Source organism: Acanthochromis polyacanthus, chromosome 22 (genome assembly GCF_021347895.1).
Source record: "Acanthochromis polyacanthus isolate Apoly-LR-REF ecotype Palm Island chromosome 22, KAUST_Apoly_ChrSc, whole genome shotgun sequence".
In the NCBI taxonomy this organism is placed as follows: domain Eukaryota; kingdom Metazoa; phylum Chordata; class Actinopteri; family Pomacentridae; genus Acanthochromis; species Acanthochromis polyacanthus.
The window spans coordinates 17056847-17073131 of NC_067134.1; the positions used below are offsets into that span (position 1 = coordinate 17056847).

The window sequence follows — 16285 nt, forward strand, 5'->3', positions numbered from 1 at the left end:
ACTTTTAGAATTCATGGATTAACCTTTGAGAGATCGGAGACAGATAATTCAGATTTGACATTGACAGGAATGTTAACTTATCATGGCCTCAGTGTCTGTATATGTACACTGGTTGGAGGTCATTAACTGTTACACGAGTCTTTGTCATGGTGGCCCATTGCTAGCTAAACCTCCGGAGTGCTCTTGTCGACTCAAACCACCTCATCCATCCACAGCATCTAAAATTCAAAGGCAAAAGTTCTCCTCTAACAGTTTGGATTTAAACATTAACATTTTAATGAATCAGAGTTATTTCTGCAAACTTTTGAAAGCTTCTCTGGGAGCCACAGAGGACATTATCCATCTGGTTTTTATAGGCCAGCACAGCAAAGCCCCTTTAAAACTGCTTTTACCTGAATTACTTGAATTTGCAGCACAAAGAGGATCTAATCAAACTAAAATGTGAACACAGAGGCTTATGCCACAACTAGTAGAAGGGTGATACAGAGATCTTTAACAAATCCGTGGATCCAGACTATAAGCCGCATCACTGCCAAAATCTAATCAGTTGGTCTTTGTGTCATATCTGACCTTCCCTGAAAATTTCTTGCAAATCTGTTGGTCTGTTTTTGAGTAATGTTGCGCACAGACACACGGACGAACAAATGTTTTTTTATTTGCCGTGTGCCTTGGTGGAGTAAAAAACACACAAATAGTGTTTTTTTTTTCCTCCCCAATGTGGACGGAGCCTCTTCAATCACACGTCTCCTCGTAAACAGCACAAATGTTGCAATCACACGAGGGTTCACTTCAAAGAAAGCCGAGTGAAAACACCCTCCGGCTGTCGTTTTCTCCCTCACAATTTCATTCTTCTTTTTCCTCCGTCCTGCTTTGTCCCGAGCCGCTCCTGCACGGTCGAGTCGACGCTCGTTTCTCATCCGAAACACCGACTCGCACTCGGTCATATAAGCCGCTATTATGCTTCCAGTCGTCCTTATGTTTCGGTGATGCAGCGTGTTTATCTTTCTTTGCTCAGTCTTGTACTTGGTGCCTTCGAAAAGAAAGGAAAAGCCTGAATGTTGCAGGAAGCCTCTCATTTCCACATCCCCCAGCAACGCATGCAAATCTTGACACGTGTGCAGAAATGCAAAGCTTTGAAGTGTGTTCGACTTTGATGCCATGCGAAGAGGCGCATCTACGGTCGAAATGTTATGCCTCGCGTGCAGACCTGGCATTCGCACGTGACTTGAGAAGAATAACGCCGCTCCGCTCTCTTCTTCTCGAGTCCATTTGGTTCGTATCGGTTTGCCTCCGTCATTACGGCGCCGAGCTAAATGGCCTGTAAGAGTGTGGGCTGCTTTTCAAACGGAGAGCGGCGAGGCTGAAGGCGGGCCTCTTCGATTGGCTGTCCTCTCTTGTTAGCGGTGCATCGTGGGAAAGAGCACGGGAAGCGGGAAGAAAGAGCGAGAAAATGCTTCGCTCTTAATGTGTTTGTTTGAAATAGAGCTTTTCGACTAAGGAGACATTAAACGGTAGACAGGGATCTTCTTCACCATCTCTGGTCAAACTTCTATCTGCAGTGTAATAATTCAACTGGAGTCCACTTTCATTAGGTAAAAGCATCAGTCCTAATATTTCCAAACAGAACCAACGTAATTTATTGAGGCAATCTTGAAAAGTTGTGCAGGTTAAATGGGAGAAAAAACAACCTCGCATTCACATTTTCTGCTGCACTGGCTCAGAGTTAGCTCAATCGACAATATTAGATGTGAAATATCTGCCACTCCCAATCGTCGACTATCTTTCCAATTCACTGCCTTGCTTTTTTTCCCCCTTCCTCCTACCTTTCATATAAACACCTCGGCATGCACACTTGATGAAAGAAACATCCGCTTGTTTTTCACTCTCTTTTTTTCCCCAACACAGAAAATATGTTCAGACTATATATGAGGCTTCTATCTCTCACCAGCCAATTTCTCTCTTCAATTCTCTCTCTATGTATTATGCATTTGCAGTGTATTGAATTGGCACTATTCTTTCCCCCTCCTCCCCTCATCTTCTCCATCCTATTTTAGTTTGTAACAGGCTGCATAACCTTCTTCGCCTCCTGCTCACAGAGAATACTTTAAGAAAAATGCCATTGATTGCAATGCTGCCCCTGGTTCCTTTTCAATTTGCTCGTCTTCCTTCGAGTCTTTACTTTTTCTTTTTTGTAAAAAAAACAGATTTCTTTCCACCTCCTAAATCACTGCACTGTCTCTCTGCCCTTCCCAATTACAACATTGTGTCTCTCACACCAGCTTTTTTTTTTTTACCTTGTCAGCCATTTTGCATCTCACTGCTTTGTTGTTGAAGAGGCATTTTTTCCTGCCATCAGGGTATTAGAAGTGAATTTAACCATCACGCAATCTAAGACAGCCGCATGGTGTCACCAAGCTCTATTATATATAAAACATCTGCCTGTCATGAGGTTATTTTAATGTATTTATGCCTTTAGGCAACTTCATAGGTTCTAAAATTGAGACAAAAATGCCAAAAACTGCAGTTCCTTGAATGGCCACTAGGAGTGAGTCAGCCTCCATAGACTTCCATGTTAAGATGTCCAACTTCACAGCAGAAATAAAGATGTTTAAAGCCTAGTACAAAAATAGCTTTGGTCTCCGTAGCCAATTTTGTCATTCATGACCTCTGTTCAAGAGATGAATGTATGTATGATTAATCTATTAAAATTGGATTAAGGCTTAAAGTTGTGTGAGGTGACTGCTATCCTAAAAGAGTCATGCTGCGACTCTTTGCTTATTACTCCGCCAAGAAACGCGTCTGTCTGTGGGCAACGTCACTCAAAAACATACTAATGGGCATTTTTCGAGGCCAAATGTTGCTTTTATTATTGTTACGCCAAGGAATGTGGTAGAGTTATGTGACGAAAGGCGTCGGTTTGTCTGTCTGTCCGTCTGTTAGCAACATTACTGAAAAACGCACAAACGGATTTGGGTGAAATTTTCAGGGAAGGTCGGAAATGACACAAGGACCAAGTGATGAGATTTTTGGCATATGATTGCAATCAACTACAAATCTGAACTCATCTGTCAGAAATTATACGACCGAGTGCTTTTCTTGTCTTGTTTTTGTTTTAACCATGAGGTAAGTGTAGGGAAGAACTAATAGGACCACCCTGAGCTTCAAAACCCCTCAGAGAAGTCTGTGTCCATCTTTGAGCTGGACGCCTGGCAGCACGGTTCCTAATGTGATCCTGTGAATCTCACTAGAGTCCAGCTGGTAACTATAAAGTAGCGTCAAATTAAAGTAAGTAAAGTGCAGCCACCTCAGCTGATTTGGCATCTTGAATAACTTTAGCAACAGATAAAACAAGCTATCATCGATGGAACTTCAGTGTTTATCCGCTCATGTATTATGCTTGTTAATAATAATGGACACGTTCATTTTGAAGACCTGACGTTTTTTCTTTTTTTTTGCTAAATTTGTAATTTGTGAAAGTGTCTGAATGTACTTTTTTGCACTAAAACAAGGCGAAAAAATTTGAATTGATGTTATTTATGAGTTGTTACGCTGCGATTTTACTGGTCCACTGGAGATCAAATTGGGCTGAATGTGGCCACTGAACTAAAATGCGTTTGACACCTCGGTTGTAAACAATTCTGTCTTTATCAGTACCAACAGAAAAAGCTGATGGTAAGACGTGCTGATAAGTTTGCCTCAATCTGCCCCTGCAGCTTAAAACAATGTGACTTTGCCTGTGTTTGTTGTGGCTGCTGAGACTCTTTCTTCACTCTCTGCTTCTTCTACTTCCAGTCATGCGTCATAAAAACAAAAAAAAAGCTTTGATGGAAACAGGCGTCATAGATTTTGTTTGTAATAATCACATCAAAGCACTTGAAAAAGTCATCTCGTCACACTTCTCTCCTCTGCTGTGAGCTCAAGTGAAACTTTTTTATTCCTGGAAGTGATGCCAGCAAATCATAATGGGAAATGAATACTTTTATCGCTGCCCATTACATTAATCAAGTCCCTCATCAATTTTCAAAATGAAAGTCATTATTTTTAAAGCAGTGGACTTTTTAAAAATGCTAGTCATTCAGAGTTAAGGCTACCTGAGGCCAACACTTTCTGCTTTTATTTTTATGACACTGAATAAATCTGGTAAATTTTCTAATAACCACACTGTTGAGTAAATGACCTGCAACCTCCGATGACAGCATTTAAATCGAACTGGAATTCACAAGTTTGATTAAAAACAGAAATCATGGGATTTCAAGAGCCTCACAATGGAGTAGCATAGAAATGATATTTATGGAGTCCAGTAAACAGTCTCTGAAGTGTTTGCTTTTTAAGAATCAGTTTCATCCCTGACGAAAAGGGATTGCTTTGTTTAATATCATCAACTGAAATACCGCTGGTGCGCAAAAACTGGCATGCCAGAATCAAAAATGCATCTGCTGCTGAGAGGACGGAGCTGAAAATATTCTCAGATTAAAGCTGGAAATGTGGACTGAAGATGGCAGAGCTGTCAAATGTCTGGAGAGATCCGAGAACCGCAGAGGATTTAACTGTAAACATCGCTTTAATCCGAGACCTACATTTGTTTGTCTTGTGCAAAGACGCGCCCGTCAACGCAGCAATGCTTAATGCCGATGTGATGGAAGATCAGGGCTGATGTTTACATGTTTGCTCACTCATTTATTCATCGAACAAAGATAATCCTGTTGCGATCAAAAGATAGTGTTTCTGAGGGAGCACATTCAGACAATCAATGTCAGGAGCTGAGAGGGAAAGAAGCAGCGACTCAAACACAAAGCTTCTGCTGTTCCCACCTTTAATACAGCCTCACTGAGCACAATATATAAAGCATTAATCCACAAAAGGAACCCGTTCACACCTGAAGGCCTAGCCAGGAAGGGTTTAGACTTAGCAAGGTAGCGTCAGGTTTAACTCGGTTCGAAAATGTCTCCTGATCATCAGTTCTCTTGGAAAATATTGCCTGTAAAGTTTGGTGCACCTACAAGGAAAAAGTTTTAGGCCATCTAAACTCTTTCCTTCATAAATATGAGACACATTTTGCTTCCTTTTTTGTTCCTATTTAGACGTTTCAAAGCCATTTCATTGTCCTGTAGGTATTGGTAAAGCAATATAATCCAAAACCAAAGGCTGATTAAGCTTTAAAGTCTTGTAATTGTTGACCTTTCTGGATTGCAAGTAAACTTACTTTGCATTTTACTTGCTAATGTGACCATTTGACACCACCAAGGCTGCAGCTAAACAAACAAAGCAATCTTTTACAAGCATAAAATGAATGGAGAACCCAACTGTTGTCTAATTATAGTCAGATCGACAGTGATAGAGTTTCTTTTCCAAGTGAGAAATATGCATGTCTGGATCATTCTGTGACTGGTTATCTGGTACCAACCACATGACTTTCATTGAAACGTACTTATAGCTGGAACAACGGGTTCATAACCAGGTTACTGCTGTTTTGTCCAACATGTTCTAATGGAAATCATCAGTTCTACGTGATGGAAGGTCCGATAGTAGCAGGAACGTTAAATCAGCTAACTTTCATCTCGAGATCAGGTTATATTTCAGACAAATTTGGACAACAGGAATCCATACTAATGTTTAAAGTCAACCTGGTGAGTTTAATTCAAGTTGTAAATCCATTTGCCATGGATCTTCAGGCATTTTGGTTTTCATGTTTTGTTCCAATACGCTAAAAACAAACCCTCTCACAGCCAATTTGGAAAACATTCTCTTTGAAAACTCTAAAACAACATCATGGCAACATATCTGAGATCATTTTCCAAAAAATCTCAAGGATAAGTGGTGCCACTTTTAACCTGAAGATGTATGAGGAAAACAAATTCATGTACCGACAAAAACAAGAAGTATTTGCTGGAATGAATCCAGATTCTGTGCTGTTTATATGGTCGGTATTACATCTCTGAGCTTCAACTTCCAATCAAGCAAAGTTTTAATGAGTTTTAAGTGTTGCAGCTGTGCAGAAAATAGTTTTAGAAACGGCGTTTGTTTGAAACAGACTGTAGGCTGGGAAGTCTGTATGGACGTACTTGTTGAACTTTCAGAGTGGTCATAGGAAGGAATCAACACTGCACTGTTAAAATATTGCTTCAAACCAATAGAAAACTACATTAAACCCCTTTCATACTCTACATTATGAACCAGACATGAAAATCATGAAGTAAAATACGACTACATGGCAAAATTACATGGAAAACAAAGCAGGATCTTTGTCGGACCTTATTGTCGAAGAATAATCAATCATTCTATTATTTCTCTTAATGATTTAAGTAGTTAGAGCATCAGCATGTAGCAGTGTGGCCTGCTGTTGTTTCTTTAAACTTGAATTTCAACTGCAAAGATTTAGTTAGAAGCAGCTGAATTGGAGTCCTAACCCCGAACAGCCTCAATTAGAGAAAAGTGTGCAGGATTTCTTTGAAGTCTTCGATGTTGATTAATAAGGTAGCCATTTTCTTCCAAGCTAAGAGCAAATTCCCCAGAGCGAGTGCACTTAAAAGGCATCAGGACTCTGCTTCCTCCTTGGAAATGGACACAAAGGACGGTACCAATCCAGGGCGGATTCAATAATCATGTTGAGTTTCTGAGGGTCTCCTCAGACCAGCTTTCCCTTCCGGACTCCACAAATGATCATGTTTATCCCCCTCCAGATAAACGCCACCAACTCCGCAATCAATGAACGCCCGTTTGGTCATCATTAATTGAGTCCCTTCCTCACAGATCCAATCTGCGGACAGTCAATCACTGGTCCCACCTAATGACTTTGTATTGTCAGAGATGTGTATGGATGGCTTCAGGTGCTACATTGGATATGTTGGATCCTGAATAATGCTGCTAATGGGCCTATATATCAACAAGTAATCAGAAGAAGTCAGTAAAAGGGTTAATAGAGCAGGGAAATGAGAATTAATGAGTCCAGAATTAGAAAGTTTGTGCATATTCAAGCCTTACACAACAAATTAGTTGTTGCCAAATGACTTGGGAGGCTTTGTCAGGTAGATTAAAAACTATTGAAACTCCTTCTCACTTTAATGCTACAAAGTTACTTCTCCACGTGTAGGGAGTTAACTGTTTGTGGTTTCTTTCTACAATCTGATTAAGCTGAAATCCGGATAGAAGAAGAGAAAATGCATAGTGTAAGACATAGTACAAAACAATCACCAAAACCTGCCAGAAAAATAGTAATGGATAGAACTTAAGTGATTTGCATGGACTTGATTGTCCTGGATAAGCCCTTGTCTCAGTTTTAGGGAAAATGGTGACATGAGAAATATTCCTTTTGACTTGGAAGAAGTAAATCCTGCAATACCTCCAGCCTGAACCAGGCGTGAACTAACCGTGACGTCACCCGTTGGTTTCAACGCCGAGAAAATGAAGCCCGGATTTTGCTACTTCCTGGTCGCCATTTTGGATTTTTTGGAGCCAGTGATGTAAAAAGCGTCATCACACAGGCTGGACCGGAGAGCAACTAGGGGTAGGACCAGTCTATAGGCGGGCCAGACTGAGAGCTGAAGACTCTCTTACTTGATAGATAAGACTGTCTATCAAGTATAGCCACACCCCCTGGCTCTGCCAACTTTAACGATTTATTTCAAATTCAGTATTGATTTATTTTAAGATCGACCACCTGATCTCTCATTTTGACCATGAAAACTAACGGGAAAAAAATCCTGAGCTGTAGAAAATCAGTCTATCAAATTTTATTTTTTCCGGTGATGAATTGGGGTCTATGGATTCATGAGAAAATCATGGATGACAGAGAGCATGAGGAAAATATAGTATCCAATGCTAGACCTCATGAGCTGATACTGAAAACTGTCAGCCAAAAAAAATCTGACAACAATTTGTCAGTATTTGCTTTTTTTCCCCCACCAACAAGCATCCTGAAGGCAGCTGCTGCATCGTCCACATATCTCTGCCCATCACCAGATTGTAATTTTCAGCACAAAGTCAATTTATTGCTGTCCTCAGTCCAAAATACAGATGCGGCGAATGTGCCAAGCGGAGGAATGTTCAGACTGCCAGCGGATGTTTCTGACCTCCAGCCAGGGAGCGTGAAATGGGGGAATGATGCTGCAGCGTGGACGGTTCTGCAGCTTTGGAGAGTCGTAATATCACAGCAACAATGAGGACACCTGTTGTTGGTGTCTGAACTGTTGGGAAAGTTAGTCAGAAGAGTGTTAGCGACATAGAAGACCAGCAATTCTCCTCAAGAAAAGGCCAGTCTGGGTATCATCAGAGCAGATCTGTGACTACAAGACTCCTTTATGACACTCCATGTTTAATGGACATCCATCTGACTGACAGGGCAGCTAACACTAACCTACTCTTTATATATGGTTTGGGGGTTCATCTCCTGTCCTTTGGTGTTAGTTATGGTGGAAATGCGAGGACTAGTCGTAGCTCGTATGGCTGTTGGGTGTCTCATACTTTCCCTCATTTTTCACTCCGAAGAGATCACAGAATAGCCATATTCCATGTTGTTTCTCCAAGAAATGCGGAGGAGTTATGTGACAATCGGAGTACGTTTGTCTGTCCGTCTGTTACTCTGTCTGTGCGCAACATAACTCAAAAATGGACAAACAGATCTGGATGAAATTTTCAGGGAAGGTCAGAAATGACACAAGGACCAATTAATTAGATTTTGGCAGTGATGTGAAGCAGAAGTTTTCAGTATCATTGCGAGATAGCAGCACAGCGTCACTGTAACTATGACAGCAAGTGAACGCTACATCAGCTGACTGCTGATGATCACATGATTGCTATCCTACTACGAAATCGACCGCTGCGGACTTAGCGGGGTTATCCATTGGAAATGATACAGGAACAATTGATTAAACTGTGGGGTTGTTTCGAGTCCCATCACTTCCTGCCGCCCACTACATATTTAGGTCAGGGGTCATGCAATTCAGTATCCATACATAATGTGCTCAGTGCAAAGTCATTTTGTTAGTGGGTACATCTGTATTAAATGGCCACAGTCTGATCATCAATAATTAATAAACAAATGCTCCCTTTCTATAAATAAAAACAACAAAAACAAACCATGCTGCATTTCTGACAATGCCATATGAGGGAATGGACAGCCTTGCCGGAGTACTGCTTTTCTTGTTTCCTGGCTGTAGCCTTTCACTTTCCACAAAATTACACCAACACCTTACAGGGAATAATTGTGATTCCTCTGTTTTTCACTTTCCAACCCATATTTTTCTTTTTTTGAACAATATTGTGGTTCAAATGGAAGTAGGTGTTTCAGAGGCACGCTGAAAATATCTGTTTCTTGGGCATTAATCAAGCAGCTACTGAATTGCGGGTCTATTCAGTAACATTTCATTAGCCTGGTTGGCTTGAAACAGAAAGCTGTAGCCCTTCAGTACACTAATGGTTGACTTCAAAAGTTTAGACAGATCGCACTGGCTGGGTAACAGCAACAATAAGTCAGATTTAAGGCTGAATATGAGAATACCTTTAAATATTTGTATCGACAAGAGAAAAAAGTGTGTTTACATATATAGCACACCTTCTGCCCTCCAGCCCCTGCAGGCAGTTTATTACTCTGACCTGTGCCGTACTACTAGGAGTGTTTTCTGTTGCATCCATTTTACTGCAGGTGATCTTTGAGTACGAACACAGAGCAGCATCCTCTATTTCCCTCCTACAGAAATGACCTCAATACTTCTCGCTGCTCTCAGATTATAAATCTACTGCAGCCGTTGGCAACCACGAGGCGCAAATCTGTAAGCGCTGGATGTATAAGTAAACATTTTAGCTTTTGCATTAGGTTCTTCTGCTATAGAATTCCCTTATTTTCCTCTCATTATCCTGTTTTTTTCTCAATTGTAGGCAGGTATTTTGAGCTTGAAACAATTTGACTCATGGCCCCACACCAGGCTGACTGTTTCATCTGCGTTCATTAAATTTAAAGTTGAGCCATTTTTCCGTGCCTTCATTTACTCTGCAGAGATCCGTGTCATAAAGGAAGCCGCCGTCTCTCCAGCTCACGCTGCAACGCTGAAGCACATAATGATAATATTTCTTCAAACTGTGTTGCTTTTGTTTCATAGTCAGTCAGCCACCAGGCGACCTTCGCTTCTGATGCGTCACAAACAGGAGCACAGTTTTAGTTAAAGACTGTCTGATTCTTCACAACTGCAAAGAGTTCTCTGTAGAGAAATCACTTATCAGAGAGCAGCTGCTGAATCCTGATGGTGTAAGACTTCAACGCTGCTGGAAAAGGGACACAAATAGTCTTTATTCCTTTTTCCTTTTTCTTTCTATTGAACTACTCATCTGTGACGTTCTATTTGATTTGGAAAATGGACCAAATCTGAGCTTCAAATTGTGATAATTCAAGAAAATCTGATAATTTTGCAAGTCTGATTTCAAAAATCACCCAAAAAGTTTGTTCTGAAGAGATCAAAAATAAAATGCTGGGCTGAACTGCAGGCTGTGAGGAATAAAAAACAAATAAAAATGTACATTTTTTTTTTGAATGAATAAAAAAAAATGCAAAAAAGGTATAATACTGAGACTGTATACAAAACTGTAAACATAACAGAAAATATTTGTAAAGTAATGATGTTTTTTGCTGGTTAAATACAGTTAAATTTTAACTTTACGACCATACACTGTAAAATATTAATTTAGTCATTTTAATGTCGACATTATTTCCAGTTTTGGCATTTTTTATGTTTGGTGTGTAAAATAATACTTTTGTCCTGTGGTTTTACTAATTATTATCTCCAGTAAAATAACAAATAGTTAAAAATGTTGAAGTTAAAACCTTTTTTACAGTGTTGTCACCGTTTTTCCTCAATGTTGGTAACACAGGTGAACAATTCTCCATTTTTTTTCAATTTGTAGAAATATTAATCAAAGAATTTTTACTTAATTTTTAATCAAATGTGACTTCAAGCCTCCCAAAGCCTTGTTGTCAGTTTCAAGTTGGAATAGAGCACGGCCAATCAGCCACCAAAACACTTATTAAATGTCTTCTGCACTGCAATCTGCTCATTTAGACAAACTTTTAGCGTTGCAAGCATTATTTTGATGAGTTTTGTTGACATAATAATGTTGCTAATTGCCTTAACTTCATATTCTGAGCAATTTAAACTCCAATTTCTTCATTAGTTGATTTTATAGCTAAATCTAAGTTGAGATAACTTAATTAAATGGGCTTCAGTTTTAGCTCTGATTTCAATTCCCATTGTTTATCTTAACACGCCGAGACAATTGCACAAGGTTCTGCGGAGTAAAAAGGGAGCAAAACCAGCTTGGAGTTGAGGCGATTGCAGGTTTAAGAAGTGACAAAATGCAGTATTTTAGCGATTGCGCAAATGCAACATTTCACAGAAAACAAGCAAAAAAACAAATATTCCACTCATTTCGGCTGAAATTGTTTTGGATTTTCCTTTTGTGAATGTATTTCTTTCAGGTTAGTTGTATTTGCTACCTCCAGGCCACCGTAGACTGACACATCTTGGCTCCTCTAATGCATTCACACCAACAATAACAGCTGAAACGTCATTACCGAAAGTCTTCTGAGGTGCTCTTTGTGCCAGTAAAGCACTCTTTTCATTCAGCGTGCTTCGTGGCACTCTTCTCTTTTCCTGAAGCGCTCTCCAACCTTGGAATAAATCTAATAAAAACGGCTGGCAAAATGGCTACAAGTAAACAAGTGTGTAACATATCAATCCAACCTCAAACTGTCAAGTTGCTGCTAAGCACTTTAGAGTAATACTCCTTATCGGATGAAAGTCTGATGTTTATGGATTTCAGTCTTTCAGGCTCAAGAGTTTCGGCTGTCCCAAAAAGTGACACTTTAATGAAATCTTTATCCCGACACTTTGGGCAGTCCTTCAACTAAAGAACACGTCTGCTTGTTTTCAATTTCATCTGCACTTTATGATTGCTGTGTTGAAAATCTGCTCATCAAAACCACGCTTTTGTACATTTCTAAAACACACCAAAGGCTTTATGATAGATGCGAAAAGTTCAGTGATGATGAAAAGGTGCGGCCGCAAGAATGGATTAGTATTCATTTTCTGGAATATGTGAACGCTTCGGGGCGAGCTGGTGTTGTTTACCGCCTCTGTATCTGTGGCTTCAGCAGCCAAATTAACTCGGGTAAACTTTCTAAAAGGTGAGATACAAAACAGTTGCCTGTGGCGGTGAGGAAATATTGATCCAGTCTACGAGTTTTCAAATCCCGCATCCCCCAGGTTCGCGAAAACGCAAAGCCATTTAATTAGAGTTCCTTTTGCCACGAGCTCCTCTCTGAGTCTCTGCTTTGACTCGCTGCCAGTCTGCAGTTGGGCTCTAAGTCAAGAACAAAGTCGGCAACAGGAGAGGCGTTTGGGTTGTGACACACTGTGACAACTTCCACTGTGGTGCAGGAGTGTTTGGGAGCTCACAGTTTTTTTTGTCTTGTTTTGGCTCTGTAACTGCAGCACTCTGGATCTGAAGCAGAACAGCCACCGCGAGCTCTAAGTGTTGACTGTCGACTTTAATTGGAGGGTATAAGCCCTCGAAGCCTTATTGTCAGAGTTTCAAGTTGGATTAGAGCAACGAAATGCATAAATGCAGGTCCCTAAGGCGCTGCGCTGGTTTTATTCACGACAGTCAGCCACCAAAACACTTATTAAATGACTTCTGCACTGCAATCCACTCATTCAGACGAACATTTAGAGCTGAAAACATTATTTTGATGAGTTTCGTTGACTGTTGGTAATTGCTTCAATTGAATGTTATGAATAATTTCAACTCAAATTTCTGCATTAGTTGATTTAAAACTTAATGTAGATTGAGATAACTTAATTAAATGGGCTTCACTTTCAGTTCTCATTGTCTATATTAACATGCCTAGACAACTTCACAAAGTTAGTTTTAAAAAAGTTATTGGAAAAGCTAATCCTTTTAGCTTAGCATAGTGTGTTGGTTGAGCATGATTTCATTGGAAACTGTCATAACTCCAAAACATTTATGCGAGCTGTTGCAGGAAGCTGTGATGTTGAAACCAAACATTATTTTGATGAGTTCTGTCGGCATATCGACGTTGATAATTGCACAAACTTACTATTTCTGAGTAATTTTAAGTCAAATTTCTGCATGAGTTGATTTAAAGCAAAATCTAAGTTGAGATAACTTAATTCAATGGGCTTCACTTTTAGTTCGGGATTTCAATTCCCATTTTGCATCTTAACATGCCTTGACAATTTCACAGAGTTAATTTAAAAAAATAAGGTAATTTAAATGTGGTTGAACATGATTTCATTAGAAGTTGTCATAACTCAAAAAGTTGGATTCAGACTTGTTGTGGTAAGCTGTTTTGTTGAGCCCAAGCATTATTTTGACGAGTGTTGTTAGCATAACAATGTTGCATGAACCTGATAAAGATTTAGAAGAAAATGTAAGCTTCGATAACTTTATCAAACTGGCTTAAGTACATTTTTCTTCCCGTTGACTTCTGGATTTCGAGTCGCCTTGTTATTTTAAAATCCTCGGACAATTTCAGACAGTAAATAAAAGAGAGATTGAGAGGAAAAGCTAATTATCTTGATTAAATATGTTGTCATAACTCAAAAAGTTTGTTTTAATTCATTTTGTTGAGCCCAAATATTATTTTTTCAGACTTTGCGCTTATTTTTTGTCAATATTCTGGAGGTGAAATGAAAGACATGATCAAGCAGCGTCATAGGAAACATAGAATCTAGTGTGGGATCCTTTCAAGGCACAAAAGTGAGGATACTATACCGCAACAATGTTCACCTTTTTCATTCTCGTAATTAGATAAGAAACTATCATAGAAGTGTTGTTTGGACCTTGAACTAGGTTACACTGATTGCCTCGAGGCTTTGTGCTTTCCAACAGTATTTAGTTTTTCACAGCTTAGCGGGGATTCAGTCGGATAACATTCTCAATGAGATACCAATCCACCAGCTCTGATTCACCACCGATACACCAAGGCTTTTCTCTCACGATACATAAGTGCGAATGCAGAGAATCTTCCTAAAGGTGCATCTCCTGCATTCAGGTCACATTTCTGTTTTGCCAGGAGGCAGATAGTGGAGAGAAGCTCCGGCTCCCTCAGTGCTGCCTCACCAGGGGCTTTTTTTTTTTTTTTAACTCGGAGGTGCCAGACTCCACCACTCTGAGTGCTCACACCTTCATATTAATGTCGGATCTCCCTTTTTTCCCCCCCAACTCACAGACGAGTGAACGCGCATATGAGGCATTCCTAAGTAGAAAGGTTCATTCACCCTCACTCTTCCATCGCCGATTACTCATGGCAGGGTCTGACCTCCAGCTGTCAACAGTGATCCTACAGTGGATGTTCAGTTTGCTCAACCCCAGGATCACTTAAGGGCACGACTCTATTCAGCCGAGCCTCTCTTTACCGCCACCTTCATTTTCTCATTACTTTCAATTGAAAGCAGGCTTGTTCCCGACTGAGTGCTGACCACTCTGAGACAAACTATTTCAACTTCTAGCTGGAAAATTCTTCATTTGTTTCCCACGTGGCTCCGTTTAGTGCCGGCGAAATAAGAGGCTCCCAGCGGACACAGAAGCGTCAGTGTGGTGACGCCGGCTGCAGAGCTCTAGCTTAACGACAACCCCGCTGACTGTTTGCAGAAACACTTATTTGTTTGGGAGGAGATTCGAGCTAATAATGGAGATCCTCCACTGAGGGCTGCGTGGAGTCGAGGTGTTGTGGATTAGGACTTATCTCCGTGTTGGAATGAATCCAGCTGGCTCCGGTTGAAATCACTGACCTTGGAGCGGGTGTGAAAGTTTTGGGTGTTCTTGTTCTGCGCAGCTTTAGAGTTTCCTGTTTTTTTTTTCAACCCTCCATGCACGGACGCTGAGGCGGAACCTGACCTCCGGCCTCGACTCGGCAGCTCCGACGCGTCCTCCTGTTTGTATCCCGGAGTGAACAAACCCAGATTGCTAACAGTGTTTTGTCCTTGTTGTGTGTCTGTGTGTCTGTGCGTGTGCTTCACTGCCTTAGCAGAATCCCTGTTCAGCGGCCTGGGGCTGGGGGCGGTGGTGGGTCTCGGCCTCGGAGCGCTGCTGCTGCTGCTGGTGCTGGTGGACGTCAGCTGCTTCTTCCTGCGTCACTGCGGCCTGCTGATGTGCATCACGCGCTCGCTGTGCAGCAAGAAGACAGCCACCAGCGGCAAGGGCAAGGAAATCGAGGAGGGCAAGGCCGCCTACCTGTGAGTTTTTCCCCTTTCTTTTCCGCGTGTTTTTTTTTTTTTTTTCAGGAATTTTTACGCCTTCGATCAAAGATTTTGATTTCTATGGTAACGGTATGAATGTTTGCCAGTCGCCAGGTCATTCATGCTTGCCGAGGGAACTTCTGCTGTGGGTGTATCTTAATGCTTAGCTCACTTTGGCTGCTTTTTTGTTGCGTAATTTAACGAAATGAATGAATCTTTGAAAATGTTCAAGGACTTCCGCTAACAAACTCTTTCCTAAATTATCCTCTTTCAAATAGCACAATGAAACTCCCGTATTTCATTACTATGAATAAGAAAAGGAGGCTTCTCTTTACCATTTGCCGTAGGTACACCTACAACAGCCGCCCAACTCCCCTTTCAGCCACAGTATGTCTTTGATTATGTCTTCTTCACTACCATCATGCTGTGTGCAGTGAGTTCACCGGTGTGGCATCTCATCTGCATGCGTTGTGCGTCACTCACAGTGTTGGTGCCTCTGTGTTCACGTTACTTGTGCATGCAAATGGTCCATCTCCCTGCATGCACCTTGCAATTTCCTTTCCTCTCATCAGACAGCCCCCGTGAAATTCTCGCAATCGATTTCCAGATTCAGTCCCGCTGTTTTTCTGCAGCATCCCAGCCCAGGTTCAGGAGACGTAGCGCCCACAGAGGCCCATTCACCTTTTTTTTTTTCATGCTAAAGTTGTCAGCGTGCCAGTTGTGTGTGTGTGTGTGTGTGGATGCAGAGCGAGGGCACGCAGGAGGAAGGGAAGGAGCAGGAAGGTTTGACTTTTGCTGAGTCACTAAGCTGGCAGCGCTGAGCGGCTGCTGCTCAGACAGCATGTTACTACTGTAGCTGCTCTCTGGCTGCAGTTTCACTTCACACTTCAGTTCATTTCGCATCAAATATACAAAAGCAGTGTCACAGATTTACAGCATTATGTTTCCCGAACAGCTCCGTGTTTCTGTTTTCTGGGTGCTTTATGATCATAGTTGGTGCAGGTTCAGGTCTACAGGGACATCCAGATGATGCAGGA

The 16285-nt window shown here is 41.1% G+C and overlaps 1 protein-coding gene across 3 annotated transcripts in view; it reads left to right on the top strand.

Annotated features, from left to right (window-relative positions):
- LOC110961821 (neural cell adhesion molecule 2) overlaps positions 1–16285 on the top strand; it is a 361000-nt gene that overhangs the window by 330056 nt on the left and 14659 nt on the right. Inside the window, exons 16-17 of one of the 3 annotated variants that reach the window (XM_051943455.1) lie at positions 15038–15245; positions 15596–15635. In XM_051943455.1, coding sequence (XP_051799415.1) covers positions 15038–15245; positions 15596–15635 — 248 coding nt within the window. The remainder of the gene's footprint in view (positions 1–15037; positions 15246–15595; positions 15636–16285) is intronic. The other 2 variants (XM_051943453.1, XM_051943454.1) reach the window with 2 other exon arrangements.